The 25,553-nt window shown below is 42.7% G+C and overlaps 1 protein-coding gene across 5 annotated transcripts in view; it reads left to right on the top strand.

The window, feature by feature from the left end:
* Positions 1-25,553, top strand: part of LOC112403901 (carboxyl-terminal PDZ ligand of neuronal nitric oxide synthase protein-like) — a 301,211-nt gene that overhangs the window by 234,813 nt on the left and 40,845 nt on the right. For all 5 annotated transcript variants that reach the window (XR_003004013.1, XM_024751627.1, XM_024751628.1 and 2 more), the window contains 2 exons: positions 13,378-13,486; positions 23,631-23,772. Coding sequence is in view for 4 of the 5 variants with exons in the window: in XM_024751627.1 (XP_024607395.1) it covers positions 13,378-13,486; positions 23,631-23,772 (251 nt within the window). In the remaining variant the exon portion in view is untranslated. The remainder of the gene's footprint in view (positions 1-13,377; positions 13,487-23,630; positions 23,773-25,553) is intronic.

Below are 25,553 nucleotides of genomic sequence, written 5' to 3' on the forward strand. Positions count from 1 at the left end.
CACTTCTTAACAGCTGTGAAATTCAAACATAAATTAACTACTGAGACAGGCTGTGAGGGTGACTTAACTGGACTTTCAAAAGATAAATATGTATTTGTCTGACTCTCACTAGATTTTAAAATTCAGTTGATTGCTTACTTCTTATTTCAGGTACACAGTAGATAGTTGTCATAATAATTTAGACATTTTTATAATGTTACGCCTTGAAGAAACCTTAGAAATCAGCTATGATACTCAGATTTCTCTGCCTGCAGTTGTGTAGATGAGCTTGACTGTCTCACGAGGTCTCTCCTAGCCCTAAAATCCCAGACTTCTTTCCAGATCACACTGTGGTGAGGCAGGTCTGTGAACGACGGCCCAGCTATGGCTGCCAGCAGATCTTGGGCGATGTATTCCTACACCTCAGACAGCTGTGAAGTAAGGAGACCACGTTCCATGAGGGACTGTGGCACCATTTCATGAGTTGATCACCATTCCTTTGTGCCAGATAGCAGCCCTGAAAATGGCTAAATTGAGGGATGAAGAAGATGAAAACTGATCTAACGTCTAATTAAAGAAAACCAGTCAAAGTGATAAAGGGCCCTGAAAATACAGGAGAGAAAGATAATCAGACCAAAGCAGTACTAGGAAGAAATGATCAAGATGAAGGACAATTTGGCCTAAAGATTAGATTAAAATCAGAGAAATGGGGAAAGGAATGATGACCAGGGACAGAAGTGTGGAACTGTGTGAATGCTCCAGGACTGGGTGGGAAGAGAAGACACACCAGTGTTCAGGGAGCATGCAGGGGCTGGGGGTAAGGGTCGGGGGGGGGGGGTGCTCATTGCTGTAGATTTTGGTGTGGTTCTATTAGCAAAGCACTGGGGGCCTCCCTCCACCCACCACCTTTCCTAATATTTTCCCTAGGCCCTCTGAAGATAACACATTCCTCTGGGGGGACCCACAAAAATCACACAGTCTGGGCTGCTTGGGGAATCACTGCTCCCGTGGGCAGAAGTCATGCTGGGTTTTCGCAGGACCATGACTTCATGGCTGTGCCACGCTCAGCTGGTCTCGAGCAGCAGGTTGGCTCTGTTTTCTGTCTTCTGCATTTTTCACATCATGCTTCTTCTTCTCCCAGAGGTTTTCCCTTAAGATCCCACTGGGTTTTGTCTTTACCATCTGCAAGTTACTTGGCAGCTTATCTTCTCAATCTTGGTTCATTTCCATGTGTCCCTGTGGGTTAGGGATGCCCGTGCCTTCCAGGGCCTTCAGAGAAAAATCTCTTCTTCACATTCAAACTGGATAAACCCCAGAGAGATGGTGATGTTGGGGGAACAGGGATGATTTCTCTTTGTTATTCCATTTGCCATTTCTAGAGTTATTTCCACAGTTTTAATGTATTTGTACAATGGGTTATAGAATATTTGTCCATCTGCTATCTCAACCACTTTCAATATTTGCCCATCCCAGAACTTTAATACTGCTCTGAAAGATGTTTTTATTGCCCTTACTTTAAGGATTAGGAAAGAAGGCTGAGAGAAGGAAAAGAGTTTGCCTGGGGGCCCCATGGCAGGTCTAGATCCTCTGTCCTGAGGTTCTGTGCTTTCTGCCGTGGCAGGTCCCAGCTGGCTAGGTGAGACCCAGCAGGTTTTGAGCAGAAGACAGCATGGAGACTTTTCTGTGGAGCTCTGTGTCTGTGCGTCTTGGATAGGGGAGCAGGGATGTAGACTCAGGAAACCTTGCAGGTGACTCAAGACCCTTCACATTCTCTGTAGCCAGTGGGTTCCAAGGTCAGCCAGCAGTCCCCATGGAGATAAGGGGCAGTAGGGGCAGGATACTAGTTGCTGGTGGGACATGGCCGTGGCATTTTCGAGTGTATAACATTCAGAGAGAGGGATGGTGACAGAGTAAGGTTGTTGTCTCAGGAAATAAGAGATGAGAACTTGAAGACAGAAGTACAACATAATTTATTCTAATTGGGTCCAAAAAGGTGAGACCATGAGGAAATATCACATGGCTGCCTACATTTTCATAAAATGTCTTTTGAGAAGTACACAATATGGAAAGCAGAGCTTAAAATCAAGTATAAGTGCAGAGGAACTGAAACCCTGAATGCATTGGGTTCATGGAAAAGACTGACGATGAGAGAAGAAAAGTATAAAAGAAAAGAGAGTAGCACATGACAAAGAGATACTGTGAAGTCCCATTGTTCTAACCATGTGTCTCCTTTTTTTTTTTTAACCTCAAGTAGAGAACTGTCGGATCTTCAAACTAGAAACACTAGAACATAGGTGATTTGAAAAATAGAAGTTTGAAAACCACGAGGAAAAAGGCAGGCGTCCTTCACTCCTTTAAATGTGTCCAGGCCTTGGTCACTTAGGACCTGGAGTCCTAAAGAATGTGATTGCAAAATGATATTTGATCATCTTTGCAAAATCATGGGGAATGGATGAGATATGAGAAGGTTACAAGAAAAAGACATTTCACTTTTTAGAAAGGGGAAAACTCTGGGTCTAGGAATTACAGACTAGTGAACTTGTCATTGCCTCTGGGCAAAATTCTAGAAGAGATCATTAAGCAGATGATCTGTGAGAGCTTGGCAAAGGAAATAGTGATCCCTAGGAGACAGTCCTAAAAACCAATTACCAAGTATGCTTAGGAAATCTGCCTTAAGAGCAGTTGTGCAAATTAGATTTGACTGTTTGAGTTGACCACAGTGTGAATGAGCAGTGAGATGCTGTAACTAAAGAAAAAGATATGATCAGAGATGCTTTGCTAAAAATATATGATCAGAGATGCTTTGCTAAAAATTCAGTTCTAGGGCATAGAAAATATCCAAATTCACTCTGTCATGTTCTCATCCCTTTAGGAATATGCATTCAGTTCTGTGAACTGTGTTTTAAGAGTCATTGGTAAATTGGGGTATGTACAGAAAAGGTTAACAAGGAAGATGGAGATCGTATTTACTGAGCAAGCAACTCACCATATGTTGGGCGTTGTGTTAAATACTGGAGGGGAGTGTTTTAATACTTAAATACTATGAAGAGATCATTAATCTACCTATTTTCAGATCAGGAAAGAAAGGGTTATGTCAACTGAGTAGCTTGCATAAGGCTAACAGCTAGGAAGTGGCAAAGCTAAGACTTGAACCTAGATCTCTCTCAACCCAAAGCCCATACTCTTTCCACAGTACAAACCTGCCAGAGTAATAAAAGATCTAGAAAATGGGCTGGTTGAGGAACTCTTGAAGGAAGAGGAAGTGTGTCACTTTAAAGAATGAGAGGAGTAAATATAAATGTGGTGGTTTTCAAAGGGTTGCCGTTTAGAAGGATTAACCTTGTTCTCTAAGGCCCCAAAGGATAGAACTAGGGCAGTAGTGTGGCAGTACTAATAGCAGTTACCATTTATTAACCATTTGTTATAAGCTGATCCTTCTGCATACATTCATTCTTTAAACCTCATGAGTGAGGTACAGTACTATGGTTATCCCCATTTCACAGGTGAAGAACCATGAGTAAATCAAGATAATGCCCAGGATCTAACAGCTAGTAATTAGCAGAGCCTGGGCCTATAATCCAGATCTGTCCCACACCAGGGCCGGTGTTTTCAACCATTTCCTTCCACTGCATTGCTGTTGGTAGATTTCTAATCAATGTAAGGGGAAATTTCCAAGTAATTAGAAGCTCTCCAAAAGGAGGAATGGCTACTCTGACTGGAGTGAACTGCTCATCACTGACAAATGCTGAATGACAGGGATGCTGGGTTGGACAGATCTGAGGACTACACAGGTCTCTTTCTACTCTACATTCCATTTCTTTTTTTCTGTGCTCCTAAAAGAAACACATTTACCTATAGATTAATAGTCAAGGAAGTGAGAAGCGGGGTGTTGGTGGTGGGTCTAGTGGTTCTTTATCAATCTGTCAACTTGAATTCCAGCATAACTATAAAACCCAAATCCAGTTTCTCCAAGATATTGTTTATATTTCAGTAATTTATGTTACGTTTATGGACATAACAGTGTATAGAAAAGTTTATTGCTGTGACTTGAATGCATAACAGTTCCATCAGTGAGTAAAAATTATAATTCTATGCATATTTTGAGATAAAACCAAGAAATTTTAAGAAATTTTAAGTGGGAATAAATCTAATAAGATCTTAGTAATCATTATTAACACTATATGAACTACTTTGGTATCCTACCCTATAATTATACTGAAAGTTATGAAAATTGAGATACTTTTTGGAAGTGGGATCAGAACTGCACTAGACTTAAGGATAAAGATTAAGGAGGGGAAAAGGGAAATCTTTTCTTATTCTCTTGAGTCCTCATATTATTCTTTCTCCCCTCCCCCACCCCCAACACACACGCAATCACAGTTCTTAAAACCAAGGTATGAAGAAGTAAGGGTTCTTGGAATATAGTTCTAGATCTAGAAGTTTGGACGTGAGGCCTCAATTTGTTGATTTATTAATTTGTGGGTGAATGAGGTCACATGGAAAAACTTCCTGCTTCTTGATTGTGTCGGCGGATACTTTTCTAAGCTCTAACTAGTTGACTTTATAGTTAGCTAGAGATTATTGACTTTTAATAACTTACACATTAAGTTTCTGAACTCAGACATAACAGAGCAGTCTCCAAAGAGCTCCAGTCCAAAGAGAGTGGCTGCATCCATGCCCAGGTTGTCATCGTATTTGCCGAAAAGGTGCTTTGTCTACCAAGGTAAAGTTAACCCTAGCTTGCTGCCATCCCTGAGTGCCTTCCATGTCTCTGTGTCTTGTTGGCATGCCAGTCTGCCTTCATATCTGCTCCATCGGTTTTAAATCTAGTTCTCAGTCCTTAGGGTATTACCTAATAATAAATGAAAAACTCAAAAATCAAAGGAGTTTTATGTGTGATGCATCTGAACTAATAGGACCTCACTTCTGTCTGGGGGTGGGGGAAATGAATAGCCAGGCAGAGCACATTATGGTTGCTTATTAAGGACAGCAAGGACTCCTCCCTCCCTCCTAAGCATGCATTCGGAACCTCCTATGTGCCAATTGCAGTGCTGGCACTGGAATACCAAGATGTGGCCCTTGTTGCTTCAAGAAGCTTCAGTATAAACATCATAGTGAGTATTGGTTCAAGATGGCAGAGTAGAAGGGCGTGCGCTCACTCCCTCTTGTGAGAGCACCAGAATCACAACTAACTGCTGAACGGTCATCAACAGAAAGACACTGGAAGTCACTAAAAAAGATACCCCACATCCAAAGACAAAGGAGAAGCTGCAATGAGACGGTAGGAGGGGCGCAACCACAATAAAATCAAATCCCATAACTGCTGGGTGGGTGACTCACAAGCTGGAGAACACTTACACCACAGAAGTCCACCCACTGGAGTGAAGGTTCCGAGACCCATGTCAGGCTTCCCAACCTGGGGGTCTGGCAACGGGAGGAGGAATTCCCAGAGAATCATACTTTGAAGGCTAGCAGGATTTGATTGCAGGACTTCGACAGGACTGGGGGAAACAGAGACTCCACTCTTGGAGGGCACACATAAAGTAGTGTGTGCATCAGGACCCAGGGGGAAGGAGCCGTGACCCCATAGGAGACTGAACCAGACATACCTGCTAGTGGTGGAGGGTCTCCTGCAGAGGCAGGAGGTGGCTGTGGCTCACGGTGGGGACAAGGACACTGGCAGCAGAAGTTCTGGGAAGCACTCCTTAGTGCGGGCCCTCCCAGAGTCCACCATTAACCCCACCAAAGAGCCTGTAGCCTCCAGTGCTGGGTCACCTCAGGCCAAAAAATCAACAGGGAGGGAACTCAGTCCCACCCATCAGCTGACAAGTGGATTAAAGTTTTACTGAGCTCTGCCCACCAGAGCAACACCCAGCTCTACCCAACACCAGTCCCTCCCATCAGGAAGCTTGCACAAGCCTCTTAGATAGCCTCATCCACCAGAGGGCAGACAGCAGAAGCAAGAAGAACTACAGTCCTGCAGCCTGTGGAATGAAAACCACATTCACAGAAAGAAAGACAAAATTAAAAAGCAGAGGGCTATGTACCACATGAAGGAACAAGATAAAACCCCAGAAAAACAATTATATGAAGTGGAGATAGGCAACCTTCCAGAAAAAAAAAATCAGAATAATGATAGTGAAGATGATCTAGGACCTCGGAAAAAGAATGGAGGCAAGGATCGAGAAGATGCAAGAAATGTTTAACAAAGACCTAGAAGAATTAAAGAACAAACAAACAGAGATGAACAATACAATAACTGAAATGAAAAATACACTAGAAGGAATCAATAGCAGAATAACTGAGGCAGAAGAACGGATAAGTGACCTGGAAGACAGAATGGTGGAATTCACTGCCGTGGAACAGAATAAAGAAAAAAGAATGAAAAGAAATGAAGACAGCCTAAGAGACCTCTGGGACAGAATAAAACACACCAACTTTCGCATTATAGGGGTCCCAGAAGGAGAAGAGAGAGAGAAAGGACCCAAGAAAATATTTGAAGAGATTATAGTCGAAAACTTCCCTAACACGGGAAAGGAAGTAGCCACCCAAGTCCAGGAAGCGCAGAGAGTCCCAGACAGAATAAACACAAGGAGAAACACAAGGAGAAACATGCCAAGACATATAGTAATCAAACTGACAAAAATTAAGGACAAAGAAAAATTATTAAAAGCAACTATTAAAAGTTCCCTTAAGGGAACTCCCATAAGGTTAACAGCTGATTTCTCATCAGAAACTCAACAAGCCAGAAAGGAGTGACACAATATATTTAAAGCGATGAGAGAGAAGAACCTACGACCAAGATTACTACCTACAACCAAGATTACTACCTACAACCAAGATTACTCTACCCAGCAAGGATCTCATTCAGATTTGATGGAGAAATCAAAAGCTTTACAGATAAGCAAAAGCTAAGAGAATTCAGCACCACCAAACCAGCTCTACAACAAATGCTAAAGGAACTTCTCTAAGTGGGAAACACAAGACAAGAAAAGGATCTACAAAAACAAACCCAAAACAATGAAGAAAATGGTCATAGGAACATACATATCGATAACTACCTTAAATGTGAATGGATTAAATGCTCCAACCAAAAGGCAGAAGCTCGCTGATTGGATACAAAAACAAGATCCATCCATATGCTGTCTACAAGAGACCCACTTCAGACCTAGGGACACATACAACATAGCACAGGCTCCAGACGCGCAGGCTCAGCTGCCATGGCTCATGGGCCCAGCCGCTCCGCGGCATGTGGGATCTTCCTGGACCGGGGCACAAACCCGTGTCCCCTGCATCGGCAGGCGGACTCTGAACCACTGCGCCACCAGGGAAGCCCTCCTACAGTGGGGGACTTTAACACTTCACTTACACCAATGGACAGATCATCCAGACAGAAAATTAATAAGGAAACACAAGCTTCAAATGATACAATAGGGGCTTCCCTGGTGGCGCAGTGGTTCAGAGTCCGCCTGCCGATGCAGGGGACACGGGTTTGTGCCCCGGTCCAGGAAGATCCCACATGCCGCGGAGCGGCTGGGCCCGTGAGCCATGGCCACTGAGCCTGAATGTCCAGAGCCTGTGCTCCGCAACGGGAGAGGCCACAACAGTGAGAGACCTGCATACCGCCAAAAATAAAGTAAACAATCTAACCTTACACCTAAAGGAACTAGAGAAACAAGAACAAACAAAACCCAAAGTTAGTAGAAGGAAAGAGTTCATAAAGATCAGAGCAGAAATAAATGAAATAGAAACAAAGAAAACAGTAGCAAAGATCAATAAAATTAAAGCTGGTTCTTTGAGAATATAAAATTCATAAGCCTTTAGCCAGACTCATCAAGAAAAAGAGGGAGAGGACTCAAATCAATAAAATAAGAAATGAAAAAGGAGAAGTTACAATGGACACTGCAGAAATAGAAAGCATCATTAGAGACTACTACAAGCAGCTCTGTGCCACTAACATGGACAACCTGGACGAAATGGACAAATTCTTGAAGAGGTATAACCTTCCAAGACTGAACCAGGAAGAAACAGAAAACATGAACAGACCAATCACAAGTAATGAAGTTGAAAGCATGATTAAAAATCTTCCAACAAACAAAAGTCCAGGACCAGATGGCTTCACAGGTGAATTCTTTCAAACATTTAGAGAAGAGCTAACACCCATCCTTCTCAAACTCTTCCAAAAAATTGCAGAGGAAGGAACACTCCCAAACTCATTCTCTGATGCCACCATTACCCTGATACCAAAACCAGACAAAAAAGAAAATTACAGACCAATATCACTGATGAATATAGATGCAAAAATCCTCAACAAAATACTAGCAAACAGAATCCAACAACACATTAAAAGGGTCATGCACCATGATTAAGTGGGATTTATCCCAGGGATGCAAGGATTCTTCACTATATGCAAATCAATCAATGTGATACCCCATATTAACAAATTGAAAAATAAAAACCATGTGATCATCCCAATAGATACAGAAAAAGCTTTTGACAAAATTCTCCACCCATTTATGATAAAAAAAAAAAATCTCCAGAAAGTGAGCATAGAGGGAAGCTACCTCAACATCATAAAGGCTATATATGACAAACCCACAGCAAACATCATTCTGCATGGTGAAAAACTGAAAGCATTTCCTCTAAGATCAGGAACAAGAGAAGGGTGTCCACTCTTGCCACTATTATTTAACATAGTTTTGGAAGTCCTAGCCACGGCAGTCAGAGAAGGAAAAGAAATAAAAGGAATACAAATTGGAAAAGAAGGATTAAAACGGTCACTGTTTGCAGATGACATGATACTATACATAGATAATCCTAAAGATGCCACCAGAAAACTACTAGAGCTAATCAATGAATTTGGTAAAGTTGCAGGATACAAAATTAATGCACAGAAATCTCTTGCATTCCTATACACTGACAACAAAAGGTCAGAAAGAGAAATTAAGGAAATAATCCCATTCACCATTGCAACAAAAAGAATAAAATACCTAGGAATAAACCTACCTAAGGAGGTAAAAGACCTGTACTTAGAAATCTATAAGACACTCATGAAAGAAATCAAAGATGATGCAAAGAGATGGAGAGATATACCATGTTCTTGGATTGGAAGAATTAATATTGTGAAAATGACTGTACTACCCAAAGCAGTCTACAGATTGAATGCAATCCCTATCAAACTACCAATGGTATTTTTCACAGAACTAGAACAAAAAATTTCACAATTTGTATGGAAACACAAAAGACCCTGAATAGTCAAAGCAATCTTGAGAAAGAAAAGTGGAGCTGGAGGAATCAGGCTCCCGGACTTCAGACTATAATACAAAGCTACAGTAATCAAGACAGTATGTTGCTGGCTCAAAAACAGAATGCATCAATGGAACAGGATAGAAAGCCCAGAGATAAACCCATGCAACTATGGTCAACTAATGTATGACAAAGGAGGCAAGGATACATACAATGGAGAAAAGACAGTCTCTTCAATAAGTGGTGCTGGGAACTCTGGACAGCTAAATTTAAAAGAATGAAATTAGAATATTCCCTAACACCATACACAAAAATAAACTCAAAATGGATTGAAGACCTAAATGTAAGACCAGACACTATAAAACTCTTAGAGGAAAACAGGAAGAACACTCTGTGACATAAATCACAGCAAGATCTTTTTTGACCCATCTCTTAGAGTAATGGAAATAAAAACAAAAATAAACAAATGGGGCCTAATGAAACTTCAAAGCTTTTGCACAGCAAAGGAAACTGTAAATAAGACAAAAAGGCAACCCTCAGAATGGGAGAAAATATTTGCAAATGAATCAAAAGACAAAGGATTAATCTCCAAAATATATAAACAGCTCATGTAGCTCAATATTAAAAAAACAAAGAACCCTGTCCAAAAATGGGCAGAAAACCTAGATAGACATCTCTCCAAAGAAGACACACAGATGGCCAAGAGGCACATGAAAACCTGCTTAGCATCACTAATTATTAGAGAAATGCAAATCAAAACTACAATGAGGTATCACCTCACACCAGTTAGAATGGGCATCATCAGAAAATCTATGAACAACAAATGCTGGAGAGGGTGTGGAGAAAAGGGAACCCTCTTGCACTGTTGGTGGGAATGTAAATTGATCCAGCCACTATGGAGGACAGTATGGAGGTTTCTTAAAAAACTAAAAATAGAATTACCATATGACCCAGCAATCCCACTACTGGGCATATACCCAGAGAAAACCATAATTCAAAAAGACACACGCACCCCAGTGTTCATTGCAGCACTATTTACAATAGCCAGGTCATGGAAGCAACCTAAATGCCCCTAGACAGATGAATGGATAAAGAAGATTTGGTACATATATAGAATGGAATATTACTCAGCCATAAAAAGGAGTGAAATTGGGTCATTTGTAGAGACGTGGATGGACCTAGAGACTATCATACAGAGTGAAGTAAGTCAGAAAGAGGAAAACAAATATCGTATATTAACACATATATGTGGAATCTAGAAAAATGGTACAGATGAACCGGTTTGCAAGGCAGAAATAGAGACACAGATGTAGAGAACACATGTATGGACACCAGCGTGGGAAAGGGGAGGGGGGTGGTGGTGGGATGAATTGGGAGATTGGGATTGACGTATATACAGTAATATGTATAAAATAGATAACTAATAACCTGCTGTATAAAAAAATAAAATTAAATTCCAAAAAATAAAAACAAATATAAAAATCATAGTGTGAGGTAATGTGTTATGGTAATGGTGAACCCAGGGGCATTCAGCAACTCAGACTTGGGGGCAGGGTGGGCAGGGAACGCTTCTCTGAATCAAGTCTTCAAGGATGCCGGAGGTGTCACAGCAGTTGCAAAGGCAGGCAGATGTATGCACCTGGTTCTGAAGGGCTCTGTAGGTCAGGCTCCTGGAGAGAGATGAAAGCAGAAACATAGATACTCCATGCTGAGGAGTTTGGACTTGGTCTGAGGGCAGTAGGAAACCTTTGAATGGTTTTTAGAAGGAAATACTAGGATGTAGTTTGTGTTTTCAAAAATACTACTTTGCTAGCAATATAGAGAGTGGCTTGGCAGTAGGTGAGGTAGGAAGCAGAGAGACACTAGGTGAGTTGCAAAATTCCAGGTGAACAGTAGGACCTGTGGACTAAGGCAGTACTGTGGAACTGAAGGAAAAAGTATATTTCAGAGCCATGTCAAGGGGGTGGGCTGCAGAGAACTTGGTCATGAGTGACCGATATTGGAGAACAAGGGAGGAAGGAGTCAGAGGTGTTGCCCAGGTTTCTGGCTTGAGTGGACATGGTGCCCATCATCGAGAGAGGGCTTGGTAGAAGGAAGGCCATGTTTGCCTGAGAATTACAGGGGAGATGATTAATTTATTTGGGGAATGTGATGAATTTGAAGCTTGAGAGAAGATCAGGAGTGTGTGTCCAGAAAGACGGGCTGGGTGGGCCTGGAGCTCAGGCAGGAGATGCTGAGGTGCAGTTGTTAGCTTGTCCCTTCCGTGTTAGGAGGACACTTTGGCATCATTAGAAGGATCGGGTACTCTGTGGTGCGGGCCCGATAATGTTAGATTAACTTTCTTAGAAGCCACGTTAAACAAACACAATAATCTCTATTTCAGCATCGTTCAGAGTTGGTGGACATGTGAGATGAAATGAAATGACTTTTAGCAGAGTTCAGCAGAGAAACTTTGGTCCCCAAGGTGAACTTGGATTTCTTCCGGGAATTGTCCTCCTCTCTGTATCACTTCTGTTTTGAAAGTTCTTCTCAGACTTCTTGGGGTCCTTGGTAAGAATCTCAGTAAAAAGGCTACTTAGAGGCGATATCGGTAAGGAGAAGTAAAAAGCACTTTACTCATTTCATCTTCCCAGTAACACTGCAAGGTGTTACTATTAAAAGTCCCACTTTACAGATAAGAAAACTGAGCCTCTGAGGGTTCCCTGGCTTGCCTTATGGTAAGGGGCACAGTTGTGGATATGACTCTAAATCCTGTTCTCTCTGTGCTGCACAGAAAGACTGACTCAGACATACCAGGCCTGTGAAATCCTGGGATGGAAAAGTGTTTTCATTAAGGAAAAGATTCTGGGGGGAAATAATGTGTCCCCAGGGTGTTTATCAAGAGCAACACTCTCCTCAGTGCCCAAATCAGTTCCTCTGATGTATCCCTGATACTCCCCTCCCCTGCCCCATGTTGACAGCACTCAGGCTTGGTGGTTCTGGTGGTACCCTGTCCTAGGGCCACCTAAGAGTCAGCCATTAGGGCCTTGCTTATAATTTTCCCCTTTTCCTGGCCTTTCCTCTGCCTCTACCCCTACCGCCCACCCACAGCAGCCAGAGGGATTCTTTAGTCTAAAGCATCAGGAAGTCAGTCCTCTGCTCAGAAGCCTCTAATGGCTTCTTGTCTCGCTTGGAGTACAACCCCTGACCTTCAAGGTCTCCTGTGTTGTGGCCTTTGATTGCTTCTCTGACGCTGTCCCTGACCACACTCCCTTGACTTGAGCCACGCTGACCTTCTGGCCATTCCTTGAATGCTTAGAGCGCCTTATAAACACCACCTGGCTTTGAAACTTGCTGTTCCCACTTTCTGCACTGCTTTTGCCCACGTAGTCCAGTGGCAGGCACCCTCCCATCATTAGGTCTTTGCCTCTCTTTGAGGCCTTCCTGCTAAGCACCCTGTCTAATATAGCAGCTCTGTCATGTTCTGTCCCTTATTTTTTTCTTAATGGCACTCATTTTCTATTTGTTTATTGATGTCTCCTGAACATGAGCTCCATGAGTTTAGGGGCTCTATATGTTCTGTTGCTTTGTTCCTCTGGCTGCTGGGATAGTGCCTAGCCCATGGTGTGCACTCAGGGGGATTGGGTGACTGATGGAATGAATATATGGAAGCCGTGGACTTGATGGAGTGGGACAGAAAGTGAAGTCACTATCACCAAGGGACCTACAATAATGAAACAGAGTGTCTCCCAATGTGGTTAGCATTGCTGGTTCCCTAAGTCTCCTCATTCGGAGGTAACTGTGAACAGGTATTAGGAAACTTCCCCACATTTCCCTGGCTTAGATGCAGATTTATCGCTCTGATAAGGATGGGAATGATTTTTTTCCTTCTAACGTACAAGTTGCCAGGACAGATTTACTAGTGATAGCGTGGGGTCCATGTCCTACCTGTGTCCACCCTTCCCCATCTGGAGGTCACTCACTGGAATGTCAGTGTTTGTGGAGCCCATGGAAAGTGCCTCCTGCATTGTGGCTTTCATAGGAAGAAAGCTTTCTCTAAGGACTTGGCTTGAGTGAGCTCTGTCTGTAGAGTGTCCTTAAACAGAGGTTTCCTTATTGGAGATTTGAACCTAATGCCATTTTCAGTGCATTTTTCTGTTGTTCTTCCTGTAGGATCTTCTACGTCTCTCACGATTCCCAAGACTTGAAGATCTTCAGCTATATCGCTCGAGATGGTGCCAGCAATATCTTCAGGTGTAACGTCTTTAAATCCAAGAAGAAGGTAAAGGGGCTGTCATCTCTTATTTTCCTCTGATGGAACCAGAGTGCCCCTAACATTGAGCCATCTCCCTGTTGATAGGCAAGGTTTGGAGGTGGCTATTTTAGTGCAAGATATAGGGGAACTCTCTCACTAGTCTGTCATTGCTTCTATATAATGCAATTCTCTTTTAGTTTCATTTGAACTTTGTACTTAGTTTTATGCGAACAACTGGAGAGATCTTGACCGTTGGTTAAGGGCTCTGCAACAGGAGCAGGCAGACAGCTCCAGGAGTGGTGCTCACCTTGATGTGCAGTAGAAAAGAAGATTGCCACTAGCTAAGGTGACCCTTCATCATAATTCTGTATACTGTTCAGTGGCCTACAAACATGACATGTGGGATCTAGTTAGATTTTGTGATGTTGGTTGTCCTGGATGATTATTTTGTAACCATCCTTGATGTATAGTAACCTTGATGCTTGATAAATGCAACTTTTGCAATTCTGTAGAGGCATGCGTCCTCTCTATCATTCCTCCAGAAGTCTAACACACAAAACTGGGGTTTGCAGACGTGGGCTCTAGCCCCTCTTCTCCCCCAGAACTCTGAATGATGTTATGAGGGTCAGTATCCACCCATGGGTCTCAGTTTCCTTGTCTATAAAATGAGGAGGAGAGTCAAAACCAGCATTTCTTAAAATGTATCCTGTAAAACATTTACCATCCAAAATGTTTCATGTTAAAATTATTCAATTTAAATGTGCTGGGAAGTCCTAAAGTCAGAGAAATCCCTTTAACGCAGCATTTCTCAAACTGAATTGGCCATGGAATCATATTTTTTCCATGTATAATTGTTAATATCCTGGGAACTACTTTACTATAGAGGTGACTTTGGAAAACACTATTTGTGTCTGAAAGGTCCCTTACAGGTGTGCAATGGTAAGGTCCCAACCATTCTAGACATAAACACTAACCCTGGCTTTCTATGAGGACTCCTCCCAAATTCTCTCCTGCTTGTCCCTTCTTTGATGCTATGTGATACCTTAATGCATCTTATGCTGTAAGACATCTTTAATAGATTTGTAGGTACCTTGCCAAGTGGGGATAATAAGAATAAAAACGTGACAGGGTCAAGATTTACTATTATATATGTCCTGTTCCCCACCCTAGCTCCATTAAGAGAATTATACTTTGCTGATTTAGCCTCTTCCTCTAAGGAGATTTGTGCCCTTACCCACCTATTCCCAAGCTTTTTAATGCAAATCATGGAATTGGATGGAAAGAGCTAGAACTGGAAAGGTAGAAGGAAAAAGGGGCAAGTTGCCCGATTTCACTTTTAGATAATAGTACAGTTGAGAGGAAAAAAGTGAAAAGTGGGGTGAAGTTGAGCTGCATATTAAAGAACTGATATAAAGAGTAGGAAGGAGAGGGAGAGAAAGAAAAACCAGAGGGGCTGGAGATGAGAATTCAGGGCTTGGAAGAGTGAAAAACACTTGTGTGGCTTTGAGGTGTAGTGGATCTAGGGAGGAGAGGAAATACAAAGCGTTCCTGAGACTTATGAATTGGATCGTCTGTAATGGTCTTTGATAGATACAACTGAAGACTAGGATTCCCTTTAATTCATTTTGAGTGTTCTACTTTACATCTGACTTTAGTTTTGTCCAGAGACTGGACCCTGTGGACCTTGGAATTTATTAAAGTTACAAATGGCACATTTTAATTTACAAAGTGCTTTAATATTTAATCTTACTTGATCCTTGCAAAAACCTACATGAAGAAGTTAAGACAGGTAATTTTCATGCCCAATTTTACGGATAAGTAAAGTTAAGTTGAGGCTCAGAGAGATTAAGTGACTTGCCCAAGGTCCCATGAATAGGCATTGGCTAGAATCAGGGAGACATGCAGAACGAAAGGATTTTGAGCAGGAAACCTAGGTAAAGGAGATGGTTATATTTGCTTTGCCATCCAATCTAGTGTGGCAATGCAAACTCAGTGGGGTCGTCCAGTTCTTCCGCCAAAACCTGAGTCTAAGAACAATGCCCATTGGAACTTGGATCTTGAAGTGAAGGACAGAATTAAGTTCTTATTGCCCAATGACAAAGGAGTAGTCATCTGGTTCCCTATCATATCAGTGTTTTCCATGTTTCATAGCTCTCAGAGCTAATCCTGATCTCTGGCTCTTTTATTTTCTATATCCCTTTTACCCTCACCTACTGAGACTGTAACTGGTTCTCAGGCCCTTTGCTGGCCTGTAGCCATGCAGCTGAAGGAATTGTTTCCAGACAGCCTGGGCTGTGAGCCCCATTGCCTCTGAACTATAGGTGGAAGGGCTAGTTGCCAAGCCAGGAAAGAGAAGTGAATTAATCGTTCAGCAAAGGAAGCACAGTTGGGGAGGGGTGGGGAACACGTCTGCAAGGTTTTGCACGCTTATCCTGGTTAGTCTCCAGATCTGGTGATTTCCTTTCTTGTAAAGTCCTTCTGGTTTGCAGAGGTAATAGTTAGCTTGGGAAGGAGTTTTAATTGGCACATGATAGGAATACTTAAGAGGCGAGGGGGAAAGGACTAAATACTCTGAGTATAAGTGTCTTGCAGGGATGTTTCTGGGTTGCTGGAGGTCAGTATGGTGGTCTCTTGACTGGAAGCCAGTGGACCTGGGTGTTCTCCAGAGCCCTCGTGTTGATTATAGCGTAGAAAAACCTTGTATGAGCTCCTTGCTAGCTCAAGGCTTGGTTATTGCTGCTCACGTCACATCATGTCCCGAGTGGGTACTCATGGCACATTTCCCATGACAGGCTTCTCATGTGGGTCATCCTTACCTTACAGTTCACCATGGGGAACAGGAGTGTCTCTTCTGTTGGGAGAGAACATGGGTCAGGTGTCTCAGCTTGCCTGGTAGAGGACCTCCCTGTGCCTCGCTCCCAGCACCGTTGTTATGCTATACCTATGGATCTTCCTTTAGTTACCTGTATAGCCAATGTGGTTCTCATCTTGGGAACTTTAATCTCGAGCTGATTTTTTTTCAGTTGGGCTTTCATCAGAAGTTAGATAGCAGAATATTGCAGGAAGATAACATACTACCAGCTATTGATCTGTTAGTCTAGATTTTCCAAGTTTTAGCCTTATATTAAGTCAAATGATATCCAATCAGTTTTGGTTACTTGCTATGTGCTCGTGACTGTTCTAGACTCTTTATATGAATTATCTTCCTTCATTCCCTCAGCAGCCCTGTGAGGTGTAGGTACTGTCATGCTCTTCATCTTATGGAGACTTAAGGGACATAATTCATAATGGGTGGTGGAGTCAGAAATGAACCCAGAAAGTCTGACTCTGGAGCTCATCTTTTTAACCACTGCATTATATTATCTTCATCAGGAAGTTGCATAACTGAGGAGTAGCTTTGTTTTCCAAGACCTACTCGTAACCGGATTCTACTGTAATTGTTACTGGGGTATGAAGAGCTCCTTAACTCTGAACGGCCCAAGTCTCTTTGACATAGATTTTCCTTTTTTTCTCTTAGTATCTTTGTTTGGTCAATATTGACTCTATTTCACAGTGGGAGAAAGAAAGGACCCAGGGATGAAAGTTACCATTGGTCGCACAGTGAGTCAACATGGCCACTGAGATAAAAACGTAGCTTCCTGCTTCCTAGTCCAGAGCTTTGGCCACTTAACTCTGTTACACAAAGTTCATAAGAGATACATGAGCCTCTCTGGATTTGAGTTTCTCCAGCCACCAAATAAGACGAAAGGCATCTCGGAGATGCTGTTTTTTTTGTATGTGGAGTGAGATGGTCTTCAGGAAACAAGTTTTGTGTGACTGGGAAGGATCACCAGGGTTGTGGTGGGGAGATCCCAGCGCTATTCAGACTAGTGCCAGAAAGGAAGGGTAGGAGAGGGTCTTTTCCTTGCCCAGAGCATTGGAGACATTTCCTAATAACACGGCTTTCCGGTTTCTCCTCCTTAGGGGATATAATGACAGTATTCGTTTGCAAGGCCTTTTGACTCCTGTGAAGCCTCTGTGTGGTCTCTTGACCTCTCCAGTGGAGTAGCTGTCCCGCTCCTGTCATTTTCTCCCAGCCCCAGGAGGATGTGGCTGTCTGCCCTGATGAAGTGTGACTGTACTTATTAGCGCATCAGTGCATGAAGTGTTGGTGATTAACAGGAGCCACAGGAATCTCCCCCACTATCTTCATGAAATTGTTCTGCCTGCAATCACAGCTCAGTTGGTTTGGGTTAGGAGAAATCATTTCCTCCATAATGCTGTCACCATCAGATTAGGGACCACAGTGGAGAGGTTTAGCTGCCCTTAAGAGTTTGCAATGGATTTTGAATGATGATGTCAGTCATGTGCTAAAGAATAAGTCACTTTCCTGGCCAAGCTCAAGAAATGGAGGAGAGATAGGTCCTAAATTTAGGGAAGCAGCCTCTTTTTTTGTATCTTAAATGTTGAAGTGGGGTTGGGTTGGGAAGTCAAAAATACAGAAATCCTAAGTCTCAGAACTGATCTAGTCCAAACCTCTCTGTTAATGGAGAGGAAATCAGTACCTGGAAAAGTGAATTAACTTGCCCATGGTCACCTAGCTGGTTACTGACAGTATTAAGGTTATAACTTGACCTTCTTTTCTCTATGGTACTGTGGTTCATGAACTAGCAAGAGTACAAGGGAAAACCCAGCAGTCCACTGGAAACTGTAAGGTCCACTATCTCCTGTCAATGTTGAAAGTCATACCCACTTTGAAACTAAACTTTCCCCATAGTAGCAATATTCTAGTGTCCAAGGCATTGCCTTGATCAAATTATATGATCAAGGCCATTAAAGAACCTGTTAGACAGAAACCTAATCCATCTCCCATTTCAGAGGCTTAGTTTGTTGGATCTTCCTCTATGTAGAATTCCAGATATATTTTCTTGCTTCAGCATTGCAGATTCTATAGATTGAGATCATTTGGTAGATATAAGCTTAAATCTTTTACTAAGGTTCAAAAAACACATGAAAGAAATGTGACCTTCAGCTCTATTTTTGTTGAGATTCTGTGCTGGTTAAGGTCAATAGAGGGGCACTGTACTTTCTTGCTGTGGTAGATGAAAAGAATTACAAACCTGTGAGTTGTCCTAGAACTGACTTACTGGGCTGCAGTTCCTTAGAATTCGGAAGCACTTGGCAGATAAATCTCAAGTTCCCAGGAGATACAGGGTGGCGGAGGAGGGGGATGTACACTGGAGTAGAAAGCTAAGTTTACACTAGGGAAGGCTAAGTAGACTAAGAAAGACACTTACTTGTAAGAAGTGTGCCCCCAGTCTTCTCTTCGTTCTTGGTCATTGTCATCATCACCTTCTTCATCATCGTGTACACCTTGCATTTTGAGCTTCTTCTGTTCACTTTCCTTACTTATCTGATGACTACCCTGCTCGCCGCGACTGGAGAAAGCCCGCACGCGGCAACGAAGACCCAACGCAGCCATAAATAAGTAAATAGATAGATAGATAGATAGATAGATAGATAGATAGATAGATAGATAGATAGATAAATAATAAAAATTAAAAACCTAGTAAATTCCAGAGAATGCCCATATCCCGGAACTGGAAAAGGCTGCCTTCCCAACATGCTAATTATTTGCTCTGCTTCATACCTGGCTATCTTCACAACTTTAAAGCCCCAGTTTGATTTGCAAAGGTCAGGAGGTGTGAGCACCTGCTTCGTGATGACCCGTGGGGCCCGATGGAATGGGTTCTTCTTAAAGCTTCTCCCTCTTGAGTTAGCTATGGCTTATTAAAATAAGTTCCAGCATGTGTGATTCCTGCATTCCGAGGTGCAGCCTTCTTGCTTAGAAGGCCGGAAGGCCCAGTTACCACGTGGGGTAGACCTGGCAGGCAGGGGCCAGCATGACCATGCAGGGAGAAGGTGGCACCAGTGAGGGGAGTGACAACCCCTGCCAGGTGCAGGCTGGCCCTCCTAGCCACCTTCAAGTAATATTCCCGAACGAGGTCCTTAGATAGAATCTTCTAAAAGTAGACTTTTTCCTGGTCAAGGAAGGGGAGCCTAAAAGGTCAAGGGCCCTCTGAACTCACACAGCCATTTGTGAGAGAATTAGGAGCCACCCAGCCCCTCTGACTGCTAGACTGGTGAGTGGGGAGGGCTGTTCTTTTACGTGTATGTAATCATTCTGTAAAGCAGATAGGGTAGCTTGATTGTTTTCAAGCGCGGAGAGCTCTTCATAAAACATGCTACTGTGTCCTTTTACTGTGAATGGAAATACAGCCTTCACATTAAACAGGAGTGAAGGGTAAATCAAAATGAAATCACTTAGCACTGAATGTGCCAGTCTAGAACTCTTACTCAACAGTTTCCTCACAGCAGAAACCTTTATACAAGCTCAGACCAAAGATGATTTGGCCCAGTTCCTCTCTGTTGCTATGGGGACAGAGAGATGATGGCTTTAGCCGTTTTGATGCTAACATACCTACATAAGAGACAGTTCCCTTCATGCCTTCACGTTTCTGTTATTGATAAAGTAAGCCTAGCCTTTCCTGAACTACTGTTTGTTTTATGTCTTAATTCCCCTTTGGTGCAGTGAATTCCATACTCAGAATAAAACATTTCTTGAGCACTTGGTACGTGTCAAGCACTGTGGGAGGTGCTCTCATATATGTTAGCCAGGTATTTATTCCTCTGTGTGGCGGAGGAGAGGCTATAAACATCAGTGATTCACTTTTCCATTGAAGTTACAGAGATGTTCTGCAGAGCAGGTCTGGTAGAGGGGGCTAGGAAGGAAATGGGAGACCAGGGAGGTGGGAGTCATTTCTAACATAGGGAAGTCAGGACCAGTGAACCCTAAGTCTGCATTTTCTACTTTTTCAGGGGAATCAGATAGAGGTGAGGGTCAATTGCTTGTCCTAGTAAATGTACTAAAATGTGAAAATGACACACGGAGAGTATAAATATTAAGCATTAAGACCAGCCACTTCCTTACGGTCGTTTTGGGCTTGTAAATAGTTGGTTGAAACCGGTGGGTGTGTGTCTTACATTTGTCCTTGATGAAGGTGGCAGAATAGAGATTTGAGCTGGGTTCCAGGTTCTGCAGATGCTCAGTCCTGAGTGTATCCCATCATCCACGGTCAGTGTGTGATACATGAGAAATGCAGGTCCTCTGAAAAGTCATTTCCCGCCAGCTATATCCTCATACTTCAATCGGAGTGTTTCCTTCCAAAGAGAAGTTTAGAGATCCTGTCCTTTCCGCTGTTAATTCCTTAGACTCAGGGACACTTGAGTCCCTTTCATTTTTTAATATTAAAAGTTAGTTAAGGGAGGTATCTGTGACTTAACAGAGTTGGGGGGATTTGTAACATGTCCTCCTTAGGAGAACCTGAGATTTTGTAGCAACGCATGTGGTAGTAAATTTGGAATTTTCTGTGTGAGTATATATTTTTTAGAAATTTATTTATTTATTTTTGGCTGTGTTGGGTCTTCGTTTCTGTGCGAGGGCTCTCTCCAGTTGTGGAGAGCGGGGGCCGCTCTTCATCGCGGTGCGCGGGCCTCTCACTGTCACGGCCTCTCCCGTTGCGGAGCACAGGCTCCGGACGCGCAGGCTCAGTAGTCGTGGCTCACGGGCTTAGTCGCTCCGCGGCATGTGGGATCCTCCCAGACCGGGGCTCGAACCCGTGTCCCCTGCATCGGCAGGCAGACTCTCAACCACTGCGCCACCAGGGAAGCCCGTGAGTATATATTTTTAAGAGGGAAACCGGGTCTGTACTCTGGTAATAATACAATTGGGAAAAGACTAACTCAGCCTTTGCAGGTACTTGTGCAGTATGACTTATCTGGGTTAATTTATGGAAGATAAGGAAGTAATGGAATTAAATATGGAATCTCTACATATCATTTAGACTTACCATATTTTATTTCTAGACCTCCCAAATTTGTCCTTTTCTGCCTCTTGTAAAGATGTGTAAGAGAGCAAAATTTCCGAAAATCAGAAGAAGGGAAAGGGGAAAGGCTCTGTGTAACGAACACTGGCTATATTTGGTAGGTAGAATATAGCATCTCTAAGATTTGGTAAACTGGTAGTAAACTTTGCTGTAAAAGATTAACCACAGGCAGTCTGCTCTTATTCTCCTAAAGAGAATAAGTAACAACAGATCTCAGGAGGCCTGGGGGAAGAACACTTTTGAGTGGAACAGAATCTTCTTTTTCACCTGAGGGTTGAGCTTCCTGGCTCAGCCTCCTTCTCAGAGCACAGCTTGATTGCCAAAGGAGATGTGAAAGATGTGCTTGGCCTGGATTGGTTAGGGACTGTGCCCTCTAAGTGACACTTTTTTTTTTTTTTTTTTTTGCGGTACGTGGGCCTCTCACTGTTGTGGCCTCTCCCGTTGTGGACCACAGGCTCCGGACGCGCAGGCTCAGCGGCCATGGCTCACGGGCCCAGCCGCTCCGCGGCATGTGGGATCTTCCCGGACTGGGGCACGAACCCGTGTCCCCTGCATCGGCAGGCGGACTCTCAACCACTGCGCCACCAGGGAAGCCCATAAATGACACTTTTAAAATATATTTTGGGAGTGAGAAAGGTGGGGGCTTCTTGCTTAAGACCGGTGCCTGCTGTTTGAGCACTAAGGCGGCCACTTCTAGGAAGTGGTTTGAGGAACGTCAGGAGGAGTAGAAGTAGACTGAGATCTGAAGTAGGCCTATGATGACGATTGGCCAAGATGCCTTTTCATCTTAATGTGAATACTGTGGCCTGAAATGAAAAGGGAGAACACAGAAGTAATGCCAGGCTTGAGGAAATAGTAAGGGTAGCGACTTGGGGACTTACACCTAGCAGAGAGTGAATTAGAGCAGTAGTTCCATACATGGGATCCAAGGCCCTTAGGGATTCATGAAGATAGTAATGGAGAAATGTGAGCTAATTTCAATATTGTGAATAGTGTAAATGAATCATACGTTTATCCTCAACAAGGCCTTACAGGCTTATCAAAACATTGGACTCTGAGTTTGTCTATAGTTGCATCGGTTTGCTGATGAGAAGCTCTACTTGACTGCTGACGTTACCTTGGGGTTTTTTAAATGTGTGGGGTGAACTGATGGTGTCATTAGGTAGTCACAACTGACCTGACGTCAGATCATCCAGGATGTGATTAATCTTAGACTCAAGGCATAGAGTGATGGCCACAGTTAAATGCAGTGCAGTCTATGGTGGCAGAGTGTTTGGGGACCACTGGTGTAAGAGGAGCAGTGACCTAAGCTTTCCCAGCCTGAGCTCTTAAACCCTGCATAGCTCTCACTGAAGTCATTCAATGAGTCTTTGAAAGAATGTGAAAACAGACCGATTAGCAAATTATAATCCGTTATCCAGTTAGAAGACCATGCCCTGAAAACCTTGCATGTGGTTTTTCCTCATGGCCTATGTGGGCCACTTGAGACTCCTTCTAGGAACAGGCTCTTTTGTCCTGTCTCCCGCTGTCCTAGTAGTGGAATACTGGGAGCTAGGGTTAAGCTCAGTGCTTGAGCCGTTAGAGGAAGAGGTTAAATAGCAAGAAAAAAGAAAGAAAGAAAAGAAAAGAAAAAAAAGAAGTAGCCAAAGAATAGACCCAATGAGAGACATCTTTAGAGCAAGGCTGGGAAGCTCACCTTAGATACCGTTGGCTGCCAGTCGTGTTCCAGGGAACTTGGACTCCAGGCCTCAGCTGGTTCTGCTGTTTAGACCATGGCTTCTCAACCCTTGGTCTGCAGGAACACCAGGGAAACCCACCGCTTCCAGCAGAAAAAAAAAAAAACATGGCTGAGTTACTGTTAGTGTGATGAACCCATGGAACATTTGATAATGGTTGGCAAAGAATTCTGAAGCGTATCAACCACTTTTGTCAAACTTGGGAGGCGGACTTGGGCTAAGTCCAGAATTGGGATGTTCGCTATCTGTCCATTCAGTTGACTGATTGTTTCAGAACTGTGGTGACAATTTCTTATTTTCTGGAGTATTTCAGGAAGGGAAAATGTCTTTGCATTCTTCTTTGTATGTGCACATCCAAACAACATAAGGTTTTTCCATCTCTTTCCTTTGCTGGCTTCATGGGTTTCTGTCTGCATGCCTCTTCCACATCCTCTCCCACCTCGGCCCTTCTTGTGTCCTTATAGAGGGTCTCCACATCCTCCCTTCTCTCCTTTCCTTTCTCCTTCCCAGAGCCAAGCTATGCGAATCGTCCGGACGGTGGGGCAGGCCTTCGAGGTCTGCCACAAGCTGAGCCTACAGCACACGCAGCAGAATGCCGACGGCCAGGAAGACGGGGAGAGTGAGAGGAACAGCAACAGCTCAGGGGACCCAGGTAGGTCACTGCCGTGGATGTGGATGAACAGGCAGGTAGACACACAGCGTGGGGCGGTGGAAGTGAACGGTGGCCCAGGAATGGGGATGTTCAGGTGGGGAGCGGTCTGGTTTTAACCTTGAGCCAATCCCCCAAAGAAGCCTGTTTCCTCCTGGGTCACAGATTCAGAGTGTGGGGCTATTTCGCCGGCTGGGTGACTTCCTCCGGAGAGGTGGGGAGAAGACAGGCAAAAAGATTGAGAGAATTGGTCAGAGAATCAAAGATTTCTTTGGGTTATTTCAGCCCAGTGAACAGTCCTAAGGATCAGCTTATCCTGGCTAGATTTTTGGACTCTGAAAAATAAATTTCTTCTGAAAACAGTTTCCTCCACATTCAAATTCAATTGTCTCCCCTCCTCCATCTTACCAGGACCAAGTCCTTAACTCTGAGAGTCCTCTTGGGTGCGTGCGTGTGTGTGTGTGTGTGTGTGTGTGTGTTCGTGCGTGCAGGCAATCAGTTCACTTTAAAAACATTTGATTTTCTCTGTTTCTCTCTATATTCCAAATTTTCTTTAAGGAATGTGTGTTACTTTTATAACAAAATTAAAGATATTTAAACTGTCAAACAAAGAAGCATTTAAACTGGATATCATCAGGAAACACATTTTAAAGGTAGAGCTGTTTATGCTACCAAGTCAGACCCCAAAGAAAATTACCATACAAAAACACCTTCATAAAACAAATTAGAAAGAAGATAATTACAGTTATCTAAGTAGTTTTTTTTTCCTATTTCTAAATTCTATAGTTTTATGAACCCTCAGTGTGGACATTATTCCAATATCTCCAATCTTCAAGTCTCATTAAAAGTCAGGAATAAGACAAAGATGTCTTTTATCATCTCTATAATCTAACAGTAAATGTGGGGGAAAAAGTATGAGTATTAGGCAAAAAGTTAATATAGTTTATACATTTTTATGTGGAAAACCCATGAAAATAAACTGAAAGCTATTAGAAATAAAAGAATTTAGTTAAAGAGGTGAGGTCCAATAAATACATATGGATAACTATGGTTTTCTATTCCAACGACAACCAGTTGGAAGTCATAGTGGAAGAAAATATCCACTAAAATAACAATTTAAAAAGATAAAATGCCTATGAAATCATAATAAAACATATGTTTTATATGAAGAAAATCATAAACAATTGGAAAGTTCTTGGTTGGGAAATCTCAACATCATAAAAATGTTAATTCTCCTTACATTAATCTATAAATTTAACATTACAATACAAATTTTTAACAGCAAAGTAGGCACCTTGGTATGCTATCATATTCAAAACTTATGGGATATAGATAAAAGAGTGCTCAGAGGAAAATCAAAGACTTAATTATTTACATTTAGATGATCAATCATGAAAATCAAAGTAATTAAACATTCAATTCAAGAAGTTAGAAAATAGCAGAAGAAATCTCATACTGCAAAAGGCATTATCGCAAAGTGGTGAAGAGTAGAGACTCTTGGTTTACATTCTAGCTGCAGTGGTCACTGGCTGTGTAATTTTGGACAAGTTCCATAGCCTCTCTGTGCCTTAGTTTCCTCTTATGGAAACAACAGAAATAACAGCAGTGCCTACCTCATAGAATTTTTGTGTTGATTAGATGAGCAGATCCATTTCAAATGCTGAGTCTGGTGCTTGGCACATGGTAAACACCAAATACATGTTAGCTATTATTATTTTAAAATATGGGAAAAAACAAGAACAGAAAAAAATCCTGGAAGAGATGAGTGATGACAGAGGAGTGGC

The sequence above is a fragment of the Neophocaena asiaeorientalis genome, unplaced genomic scaffold, assembly GCF_003031525.2.
Source record: "Neophocaena asiaeorientalis asiaeorientalis breed wild unplaced genomic scaffold, Neophocaena_asiaeorientalis_V1.1 scaffold156, whole genome shotgun sequence".
NCBI lineage: Eukaryota > Metazoa > Chordata > Mammalia > Artiodactyla > Phocoenidae > Neophocaena > Neophocaena asiaeorientalis.